The sequence below is a fragment of the Brassica oleracea genome, chromosome C9 (genome assembly GCF_000695525.1).
Source record: "Brassica oleracea var. oleracea cultivar TO1000 chromosome C9, BOL, whole genome shotgun sequence".
NCBI classification, from domain to species: Eukaryota; Viridiplantae; Streptophyta; class Magnoliopsida; order Brassicales; family Brassicaceae; genus Brassica; species Brassica oleracea.
Window position 1 is genome coordinate 294,384 of NC_027756.1, and position 11,505 is coordinate 305,888.

General features: G+C 35.0%; 2 protein-coding genes across 3 annotated transcripts; one reads left to right on the forward strand and one right to left on the reverse strand.

Moving 5' to 3' along the window:
- Positions 1-2,590: 2,590 nt before the first annotated feature.
- LOC106313659 (probable methyltransferase PMT13) lies at positions 2,591-5,603 on the reverse strand. Its single transcript, XM_013751529.1, has 7 exons — positions 5,101-5,603; positions 4,563-4,766; positions 4,285-4,495; positions 3,925-4,186; positions 3,461-3,835; positions 3,278-3,373; positions 2,591-3,199 (listed from the first exon to the last, which is right to left on the reverse strand). Exons 1-7 carry the CDS (start codon positions 5,527-5,529, stop codon positions 2,977-2,979), a joined length of 1,800 nt encoding a protein of 599 aa, XP_013606983.1. The 5' UTR covers positions 5,530-5,603; the 3' UTR covers positions 2,591-2,976.
- Positions 5,604-5,952: 349 nt separating this feature from the next.
- On the forward strand, positions 5,953-7,886 carry LOC106315748 (F-box protein At4g00755-like). 2 transcript variants are annotated; one of them, XM_013753564.1, is made up of 6 exons: positions 5,953-6,107; positions 6,265-6,402; positions 6,476-6,892; positions 6,982-7,115; positions 7,210-7,328; positions 7,407-7,886. In XM_013753564.1, exons 2-6 carry the CDS (start codon positions 6,288-6,290, stop codon positions 7,684-7,686), a joined length of 1,065 nt encoding a protein of 354 aa, XP_013609018.1. In that variant the 5' UTR covers positions 5,953-6,107; positions 6,265-6,287; the 3' UTR covers positions 7,687-7,886. The 2 variants fall into 2 exon arrangements, with proteins under 2 accessions (XP_013609018.1, XP_013609019.1); XM_013753565.1 differs by lacking the exon at positions 5,953-6,107 and adding an exon at positions 6,112-6,198.
- The last annotated feature ends 3,619 nt before the right edge of the window (positions 7,887-11,505 follow it).

An 11,505-nucleotide genomic window follows, 5' to 3' on the forward strand; every position in this document is an offset into this window, starting at 1 on the left:
ATTTTTCTTATATGTTAGATTTTTTCTTAGATGTTATTTTGAATTTTTTAAAACGACTTTAAATTACAAAAATGTAAGTTTTCCTTAAGTATACGACTAAAAACATTAAAATGACATATATCAATTCGATGGTTGATTTGAAAGCTTTCAAAACCATATGGAAGATAAAAGTCAAAATAATTCAACTGTGAAAACAATACTGTTCAATTTTTCAAGAATTTGTTCGAGAGAAAAAATAAGGTTTTTATGTCATAATTTGTTTAATGTCCACTAGAGAACATTATATTAACCTAAAATATAAGAAGTGTGTATTCTTTCCATAAATAAAAGGTATGAAATTACCTAATATGATTTACATATATATGGCAATTAATGTTTATGAATAATAACGATTTTATAACAATTTTTGCATCCTTCTTCATTTTGTTTAATTTTATATTATTAAAAAAAAACACACATTAACCATATAATAAAAAAATTATATTTTTTCTTATATGTTATATTTGGAATTTTTTAAAATGACATTAAATTACAAAAATGAGGAAACCTTATATATTATATATATTTTTTTAAAAAAACGACTTTAAAATACCAAAATGAGGACACCTTATATGTTATACTTTTCTTATATGTTAGATTTTTTCTTATATGTTATATTTTGAATTTTTTAAAACAACTTTAAATTACAAAAATGTAAGTTTTCCTTAAGTATACGATTAAAAATATTAAAATGACATGTATCAATTCGATGGTTGATTTGAAAGCTTTCAAAACCATATGGAAGATAAAAGTTAAAAGAATTCAATTGTGAAAACAATACTGTTCATTTTTTTCAGGAATGTGTTCGATAGAAAAAATAAGGTTTTTATGTCATAATTTGTTTAATGTCCAATCGATCAACCCATGATGTATTAATTATAGTTTTGTTCTATCATTTTTAATAAAAATTGATCTGATCCATCTGAAATAAATTATATAATAACAACAAAAAATATTGTATATATATAAATAAAATTATCAAATATATAAAAAATAAAAAAATTATCGATAATATATAGAAATAAATTCACTCTGCGCAAGGCGCAGATCTTATCCTAGTTGTTGTCTATTAGTATAACACACGTCTTGTTATATTATTTTACTTTGTGTAATGATATAGAGAAGAACGTCATTTTCATTGTTGGGTTTAATTTGGTAATTACTATAAAGGATAAAATTAATTCAGCTTCAATTAGCAGAACATGATCATATACTTCAACCATGGAAATTATAAAGTACAACTTTAACATAACCTTTATTTCACCTAAGCGGTTCCTCTTGACTAGTGTTACGTGAATGTTAACATCGAAGAGACCAGACTGCGGACCATATCCATGTGGATATTTCAACCGGTTACAGGAGACATGAAACTACATGCCTGCGACTATTACAACATTATGTAGCAAACATAACAACACATTAGGGATGTCATATATAGGCGTTATTGACCACAGAAACAAACCAGAAGACTTTTAGAATCAATGATAATGGCATCAAACATAGGACTTTTCTACAAGACAGTACCATGATATGCCCAAGGTTCACATCTAACTGAATCCTCTAGTGCTTCCGATGTTACGATCAAACAGACAAAAACGATCTAATTCTATTGACATGTTATATCATCATATAAGATCATTTATCGAGATAACAAATATGGTTCAGAAGAAGACGATACCCAGCCAAACCTCTGTGTTGGCATTAATGTCCTTCACTTGCCCCTAGAGCTGGGTTCGCGGGTCAACCTGCCCCGCCAACCTGCGGGTCGACTCATTTTTTTCACTCAAAACTTCGATCCGCATGACCCGCAAAGAAAGATTCACATACCCGCACCCGCCCCGTCCAAGTTTGCGGATAACCCGCGGGTAATATAAATTTTAATAAAATAATTATTTTAATTATATTTTAATTATATAATACTTATTTTTCTAATAAAATAATTAAATTATATATTATTTTCTGAATTTATAGTATTTCATACTACATCCATTCCCGAAAGTAAGATGTTTTAGATTTTTTTCTTGTTCCACAAAGAGAGATTTTCTATATTGTTAAGGTATTTTTTTATACTTTTGAGGAACATTAATTGAGAATATTTGAATTGATTAAATTTCATTTGTGGAAAGTTATTGGAAAATATATAATAAAGTAAAAAATAAATTAAATTATAAACATTTATTAAATTCTTAATAGACGTGCATACTCTAGAAAATCTTACTTTCAGGAACAGAGGGAGTATATTTTTTACGAAAATATATATTATTTTTTGAAATTTTCTTACTTTTTTTGCGGGTTAGCGGGTACCCGCGATTCAAAATCGACCGACCCGCACCCGCCCCGCGTAGAATCGACTCGACCCGCACCAGCACCCATATGTTGAATTTTTCTTAATGGCCGACCCGACCCGCACCCGCATGTTGAATTTTTCTTAATGGCTAAAATTTCCAGCTCTACTTGCCCGCTCTCTCTCAGATTTTTTTACAAAACGTCTACACACCTGAAGAAGTACTGAAAAAGAGAAGGCTCTTCTCTCACCCAAAATCAATCAAACTACAACAATTGAATCTCTTTTACTGAACATTGAATCATAGGAACTGTCAGTATTCAATACATAAATAAGTATTGAGGATGTGCACCTAATATACATGGTCTCCAGTACAAAAGAGTCACATGCATACTTTACTCATGTAGGTCACAAGGTAGACCCGGCACATAAAAACCATTGACAGAACCACGTGCGACCAAGAATTAACATTATCAGGACATTATACGATTGCGATACATTCTGGAAGCAACGTCACCGAACACAAAAAAGGTATATCATCAGGATGGTGTCTTAAGGACAGACAGATGGGGGCTGGAGAGAAAGCGACTGTTACCTACAAGACTGGGAAGACCTTCTTCCTCTCTTTTACTTTTTCCTTTCAATGTGTGGCTTTAGTGCGAGTTTGATGGCATTCTCCAGAGAGGTTTGGTTGCAACAAGGATCTTCTCTCTTCCGTGAGATTCAGGGTCTTTGTCATGTATTGAAAAAGACCATCTTACAGCATGGGCCATTCGTGCTACTTTGTCTAGCACCTCAGGAGTGTCTCGGATCAATACCTTTCCTTCTGGACGCAATATTCTATCCATCTCTACCATTAGATCTACTAGGCTACACCTGTATGCATATCAAACAATTCAGTTTAGGTAAAGTGGATAGAACAGAGACCTGTTTAGCAACTGAGAATGGTCATACCTGGATTTGCTCGAGTCTGATCGTTGTATCAGTGATTCAACTCCTGATAGGTGGATGAAATCATACGTACGGGGATACGTTGAAAAGGGTTCACACCTGCCCGAACCAATATAAAAGGGGTTTTATAACTCAATGTCCACGTCCTTGTACCGATCTAATATATAAAAAGCAAAAGTGACTAACCAGTCATGGTAAACACCGATGAGACCTCTGTCATAAACCACGTCAAGAGTTAATGGCTTCCGAGCTGGGATGACATTCATAACCCACACAGACTCCGATGCAAGGGCTGCAGCAAATCCTCTGAAGAATGCGTTCATGTCCATGACATTGCGGACAGATGGAGGTTTCAACTCCAAGTTCAGAGAATCCCTGTAATAGGCAACTCGTCTTGCCCACCTCCTCGCATCTGCTTCAAACATATCCAACCCGTTTTTCATAACAATGGCTCTAGAAGGAACTTTGGTAAGCCTTTCCGGCCACTTGGGAATAGTTCCCAAAGCAATTTCTCCTTTGACAGACGATGGCCTAGTAACACACTTCTTCAATTTGTAATACCTGAAACAAACAAAGACTTCATTGTTGTTTTCTTCAATATTTTATTACAGTAAATAGGTCATATGGAGTATTATTCTGAGGAAACTCACCATGCATCACTTGGCGGCACAGACTCATCACACAACTCAAGCCCAAACTCATTCTGGCTGGACACACATGAATCTCCAACAGGCTTCTTCCAGATGACAGTGTTTCCATCAACGGCAATTAGCTCATAGCACAAAGCTCTAGCCACGGCCTGAAGATCAGCCCATTCTTTGTCTTGTTTGGGCCATTGCACAGGTGGTCCAGAGATTACAAGATATCCTCCCGGGCGCAGCAACCTATCCACCTCGACAAAGTAAGTTGCATCTGCAAACAAATCACCACGCACGATAAGAACAAGTGCTGCTACAACAAGTGGTGTGACACATACAAAAAAAAGATTCCCATAACTACAAGGAACTCACTGTAAGCTGTAAAGGGAATCAAGCATCGGGAACAATGCATGAGGTCAAAGGATGACGCAGGAAAAGGGAGTCTACGAGTGCCAAGCATGGCAACAAACGCAGGCACTCCTCTTTCCAAAGCGAACTGAATCTGCGATTTATGTGAATCTCTTGGAGCAAACGAGAGGGCTAGAATGCCTTGAGATAGTAGAGTACCTCCAAAACTTGCAACCTGCAAAGGTTTCATTGTAAAATTACGGAGCAAAACGTGACCAAAGAGAGACTATGATGATACTCACCCCGCATCCCATGTCAAGGGCGGTTCTGAGAGTTCCACCGTTAAGAGGAATATACTGTGAAAGCTTCTCAATGTATTGGCCTGCTCCGCCAGGAAACATGGTGCCACCACCAGGGAAAATGAAGTATTCACCTTCCCTTTTCATCCATCCTTGGTGACCTTTCCGGTCAGCAATTTTATTATATGGCATGTTTGCATGCCAAATCTGCAATTTCAAAACGCACAGCTTCAACAGTCTAGCAAACCTCCTCCCACAACGAGCTACATTTCAAGGCATGCAAAACTATCAAACTAGCCCATAACATTCCAAAATACACTTGACATGTTTTAGTAAAGTTGATGTAAACTGAGAAGGCTTGTATGGTAGTGGTTCCTCTTCTCACAGACGAATGCGAGAGGTCGCAGGTTCGATTGAATCAAATGTGTTTGTTAGAACTTTTATATCGTAACTAACCTCATCTAAACCAGAATAAGTTTACATCATAATTAAAGAATAAACTGGACATTCTAGAATTAGATCGCAGCTTGAATCCAATTACCTTGTGTAGACTCTCTGGCCACGGAACTGAGATTTTGTATCCGTTAGGCGGAGGGATCAAGCAGAGAGGAGTCTCCTCCGGTAAGGGACAATGTCTCTCCCTATAGAAATTCATCTCTCTGCTAAGCTGGCTGTTCCTCCTCGGATCCTCGCAAGGCATGTGAGCGACGGCATCCGCGGGACAATACTCGATCGGCTGCAAATGGTGACCGGACTCAACGAGAGTCACCAGCCGCTGGCGTTGCCTAGGATCCGACGTCGTGGAGACGAGGAGCGTTTGGCGACCAGAAGCGGCCATGGAATCGCCGAGAGGAGTGAAAAGTAGGATGAAGAAGAGGAGGACGACGGCGAAGAAGGCGGCGGTTATGATGTCGAGGAGACGCCATTGGCGAGGGTTGCGCTTGGAGAATGGTAGATTCAGTTGCTTCATAGCTTTAGCTTAGCTGGAAGCTTCTTCTTCGAACACAAGATCAGATTCAAATCTAGCGTTTTATCATAAGATCGTCGGCTTTCAAAAATAATGAAGTGTTTAAACTAAACAGCGATTGGCGTTTAGCGTCTGGCGAAAAGCGGTGGGCTCTAATGTATTATTCAATGAAATGTCTTAGGCTACTGGATTTGGGCCTTGTGGGCCTTAAATTGATATTAGGAAACGCGGGTAGATATAAGGGGATTCTTAGATGATTACTCTAACGGACCAGAGAGCTTATTCTCACTATACCCCTCCAGTGTTAGAGAATAATCTATAATGCCCTTGTCGCCAACAAACTATTCTTCTAACGGACCGAGAGCTTATTCTCACTACCCCTCCAGTGTTAGAGAATAATCTATAATGCCTTTGTCGCCAACAAACCATTCTACTTACCCTGTCGATCTTTATTTGACTTAGACCTGAATGAATATAGTTGACGTTATCAATCGTCTTCGAACTTTTGTCCTTGTCACTCTAATTTACCAATCCAACTTCTTCTATCGCTCATATCTGACAGACAATCGATAAGAAATTAGGTAAAACACATTTTGATTCTACATTCCTTCATCATCTGATTGAATCATCCTTCGTCGATTGCGTTTCTGTCAATGCTGAAGTAATCGCAAGGTTTCATCTGATCGATCGTATAAGCTAATTTCTGATGTGAAAGTTCCAATCTGTTTTTATTTGTAGGGAGGTTTGATCTTCGAGCAAAGATGGATTTCATAAAGAATCTTGATACGGACACGTCTTTAGCCATTCTTTCGTGTCTAGATGACCCATCAGATCTTGTCCGTGCCAGTGCTGTCTCTCGCTCCTGGCGACACTTTGGTAAGAGAATCATCTTTTACTGTTTCCTTTTGACTATGGTGGATTATAAATTTTACATCTTTTTCTTTTGCAGTGATTAAGCAGAGTCTCTCCAAGAACCTGTGCTTGAAGTTGTTCCACCAGCTAGCTAGTGTGGATCGTATACTAGAAACAAGCAATGAAGAGTCCTCAGGGTCAAGCAGCAGTGTCATGGAGGATAATACAACAAGGCTACTAGAAAGAGAGCACAGGGTTTATGCCTTATTAGCTAAAGGATGCACGTCTTCTCCTATCAAAAGCTGTGTTGAAGATGCCATTACGGCGTCTAGTACTGATAGGCTCCCAGAAGAGAGCATCTTGAACACACTCGACGAAAGAGAGAGAATTGGTGGCACACCTTCGTACTGGTCTAGCTCAGGACACCACAAGACTTCCGTGCCAGAAACACTTGTTTACAAGCTCAAGGGTGACTTGTGTGTCATTACTGAACTCAGCATCCAGCCTTTCCAAGGTGATGACGATGCCAATACTCCTACATTCCTCCTCGTTTTTAATTGATATTTTCTTTGTTGGTTAAATGCTTCCTTTGTTTTCTCTTAGATTTTTTTGATCCCGGTAGACCGATATACTCTTCACATTATGTTCGTTTCCGGTTTGGTCACTTGGATAACAAGTCACATGATAAAAACAACTATGTATGGACTTACACTTCACAACAGTTTCCCATGGCTCAGGTCTGTGTGTGTGTGTGTGTGTTATACTATAAATCATTGTCTCTGTCTTTAGCATGTTATACAAAATCTTATTCCTGAACTGTTGTTTGGTTAGGAAAATCGATTGCAGAACTTTCAGCTTCCAGAGCCGGTTCTTTGCATTGGTGGGTTTATGCTAGTCGAGTTTCTAGGTCGAGTTCAGAGATGTGACATTGATGACTTATACTACATATGGTACATCTTCTTCTCCTCTCCCCTTAAAGCTTTTACGATGAGTTTGAGAGTAAGTTTTTGTTGACTGTTTTTCTGTAGTGTGACGCATGTCAAGGCGATGGGAAGATCACTAACAAAATCTTTTAGGGTGGTGGATCCGGATGAGTCAGGGAAGTTTGGGTTGAAGGTGTTGAGTTACAGTGATCCACAAAAAATGAATGAGAAGGAAGAAGAAGAGGCGGGGCCAAGTGTGTTTAGGCCGATGAGAAACCGAAACCTTGAACAGCTCGTGAACTTCCTGCACAGGCATTCTACAGACGTCCAGTATGTGTGGCCTGAATCAGATGAGGATGATGAATCAGACGAGGAGGAGGTTTAGTGTCTGATTTGGAGTGTGGGGGGGGGTTTCCTATTTAATTGTGGCTTTGCTTCTGTTGTTAAATAATCATAGAGGTGCATGAGAGCGGTTTTAAAAGCTTCTCTCCCTCCCTTACAGTGTGTTGTAAAGGTTGCCGAGTGTTGTGACAATACTACTCGTTATGTATTATATGTTTGGTGTAAGTTTCATTCCCTTGGTTATACGCTTCTTAGCCAGTTTGGGCTTTTTGGGGGGTCCAAATATGAAGAACGCATTAAAGCTCAACGATCCACGACAAACAATCAAGAATCAAAACTAGTGTTGGGCATTCTAGTTTTAGGTTCGAATAACTCAGGTTAGGATCCGTCTAGGAACCAAACATTTTGCGGATCGGTTTAGATAATACCGGGGTGGCTTAGATTTATAGTTATACAGAATCTAAATTGGTGGACCAACCATTATAAAATCGTTATTTTCTAAAAAATAGAGACAACAAAAAATCCAAACCTCTTTAACCTTCATCACATGCTAGTGAATGATGCAACTATACATTAAAACATTATTTTTATGTTTTTTGATTTTTTTTCAAAATCTATGAGTTAACCCTACAAAAATATTGAATTTTTCGGTAAATGTATTATATACTGAAGCCTATGATATTTAGTGTTGTTTTAAAATTTTCAAACACATTCAATATTTGTATTAATGTGTATTAAACTATCTTTCATGCTACATAGACATCGTCTTAATTTTTTGTCAATTAATTTAGTAAAACTTCATAATACTCCATAAATTGGTGGACTAACCACTATAAAATCGCTATTTTCTAGAGAAACGGAGACAACAAAAGTTCCAAACTTCTTTGAACTTCATCATATTCAAGTGAAGGATGCAAGTATGCATTAAAACATTATTTTCATATTTTTGAATTTTCTTTAAATCTATATGTTAACCCTCTACGAAAATATTGAGTTTTCGGTAAATGTTCTATATACCCTATGATCTTTAGTGTTGTTTTAAAATTTCTAAACACATCAATTTTTTTTTATTAATGTGTATTAAACTCTTTTTCATGGTACATGAACATCATTTAAATTTTTTGTCAATTAATTTATTAAAACTTCATAATACTCCCTAAATTGGTGGACTAATCGATATTTTCTAGAGAAACAGAGACAACAAAGGTTCCAAACCTCTTTGACCTTCATCATATGTTAGTGAAGGATGCAACTATTCATTAAAACATAATTTTAATATTTTTGAATTTTTCTCAAAATCTATGTGTTAACCCCCTACGAAAATATTGAGTTTTTTTGGTAAATGTTATATATACTGAAGCCTATGATCTTTAGTGTTGTTTTAAAATTTCTAAACATATTCTACATTTGTATTAATGTACATTAAACTCTCAGTTGATCAAAAAAAAAAAAGTAACTCTCTTTCATGGTACATGGACATCGTTTTAATTTTTTTGTCAATTAATTTAGTAAAACTTCATAATACTCCCCAAATTGATGGACTAACCATTATAAAATCGCTATTCTCTAAAAAATGGAGACAACAAAGGTTTTCAACCCCTTTGACCTTCATCATATGTTAGTGAAGGATGCAACTATTCATTATGCATTAAAACAGAATTTTCATTTTTTTGAATTTTTCTCAAAATCTATGTGTTACCTACGAAAATAATGATTTTTTCGGTAAATGCCCTATATACTGAAGCCAATGATTGTTGTTTTAAAATTTCTAAACACATTCAAAATTTGTATTAATGTATATTAAACTTTCTTTCACGGTACACAGACATCGTTTTAATTTTTTGTCAATTAATTTAGTAAAACTTCATAATATTCCTTCAATTGGTGGACTAATCGATAATTTCTAGAGAAACGGAGACAACAAAGGTTCCAAACCTCTTTGACCTTCATCATATGTTTGTGAAGGATGCAAATATGCATTAAAACATAATTTTCATTTTTTTGAATTTTTCTCAAAATCTATGTGTTAAATGTTGAATTTTCGGTAAATGCTCTATATACTTAAGCCTATGATCTTTAGTGTTGCTTTAAGACTTCTAAACACATTCTACATTTGTATTAATGTATATTAAACTCTCTTTCATGATACATGGACATCGTTTTAATTTTTGTCAATTAATTTAGTAAAACTTTATAGTACTCCTTAAATTGGTGGACTAATCGATAATTTCTAGAGAAACGGAGACAACGAAGCTTCCAAACCTCTTTGACCTTCATCATATGTTAGTGAAGGATGCAACTATGCATTAAAACATAATTTTCATATTTTTGAATTTTTCTCAAAATCTATGTGTTAACCCTACGAAAATATTGAGTTTTTTGGTAAATGTTACATATACTGAAGCCTATGATCTTTAATATTGTTTTAAAATTTCTAAACATATTTTACATTTGTATTAATGTATATTAAACTCTCTTTCATGATACATGGACATCGTTTTAATTTTTGTCAATTAATTTAGTAAAACTTCATAATACTCCCTAAATTGGTGGACTAACCACTATAAAATCGCTATTTTCTAGAAAAACGGAGACAACTATGCATTAAACCTCTTTGACCTTCATCATATGTTAGTGAAGGATACAACTATGCATTAAAACATAATTTTCATATTTTTGAATTTTTGTCAAAATCTATGTGTTAACAACCCCTACGAAAATATTGAATTTTCGGTAAATGCGCTATATACTGATGCCTATGATCTTTAGTGTTGTTTTAAAATTTCAAAACATATTCTACATTTGTATTAATGTATATTAAACTCTCTTTCATGGTACATGGACATCGTTTTAATATTTTGTCAATTAATTTAGTAAAACTTCATAATCTATGTGTTAACTCCTACGAAAATATTGAGTTTTTCGGTAAATGCTCTATATACGGAAGCCTATGATCTTTAGTGTTGTTTTAAAAAATTTAAAGACATTCTACATTTGTATTAATGTATATTAAACTCTCTTTCAGGGTACATGGACATCGTTTTAAGTTTTTGTCAATTAGTTTAGTAAAACTTCATGATACTCCCTAAATTGGTGGACTAACCACTATAAAATCGCTATTTTCTAGAAAAACGGAGACAAATATACATTAAACCTCTTTGACCTTCATCATATGTTAGTGAAGGATGAAACTATGCATTAAAACAGAATTTTCATTTTTTTGAATTTTTTCTCAAAATCTATTTAAAATCTATGTGTTAACCCCTACGAAAATATTGATTTTTTTTGGTAAATGTTATATATACTGAAGCCTATGATCTTTAGTGTTATTTTAAAATTTCGAAACACATTCTACATTTGTATTAATGTATATTAAACTCTCTTTCATGGTACATGCATATCGTTTTAAGTTTTTGTCAATTAATTTAGTAAAACTTCGTAATACTCCCTATATTAGTGGATTAACCACTATAAAATCGTTATTCTCTGGAAAACGGAAACAACAAAGGTTCCAAACTTCATCATATGTTAGTGAATGATGAAACTATGCATTAAAATAGAATTTTCATATTTTTGATTTTTTCTCAAAATCTATGTGTTAACCCCTACGAAAATATTGATTTTTTTTGGTAAATGTTATATATACTGAAGCCTATGATCTTTAGTGTTATTTTAAAATTTCGAAACACATTCTACATTTGTATTAATGTATATTAAACTCTCTTTCATGGTACATGGACATCGTTTTAGTTTTTTGTCAATTAATTTAGTTAAAATTCATAGTACTCCCTAAATTAGTGGACTAATCAATATTTTCTAGATAAACGGAGACAACAAAGGTTCCAAACCTCTTTGACCTTCA

What these genes read in the sequence shown, in the direction of transcription:
- LOC106315748 (XM_013753564.1), top strand. Translation starts at nt 6,288, where the DNA reads ATGGATTTCATAAAGAATCTTGATACGGACACGTCTTTAGCCATTCTT. An exon ending in TCGCTCCTGGCGACACTTTG is followed by an intron (nt 6,403 to 6,475) that starts GTAAGAGAATCA and finishes TTTCTTTTGCAG; the next exon opens with TGATTAAGCAGAGTCTCTCC. An exon ending in CAGCATCCAGCCTTTCCAAG is followed by an intron (nt 6,893 to 6,981) that starts GTGATGACGATG and finishes GTTTTCTCTTAG; the next exon opens with ATTTTTTTGATCCCGGTAGA.
- LOC106313659 (XM_013751529.1), bottom strand. Translation starts at nt 5,529, where the DNA reads ATGAAGCAACTGAATCTACCATTCTCCAAGCGCAACCCTCGCCAATGG. An exon ending in CCCTTGACATGGGATGCGGG is followed by an intron (nt 4,496 to 4,562) that starts GTGAGTATCATC and finishes AAACCTTTGCAG; the next exon opens with GTTGCAAGTTTTGGAGGTAC. An exon ending in GTGCCGCCAAGTGATGCATG is followed by an intron (nt 3,836 to 3,924) that starts GTGAGTTTCCTC and finishes TGTTTGTTTCAG; the next exon opens with GTATTACAAATTGAAGAAGT.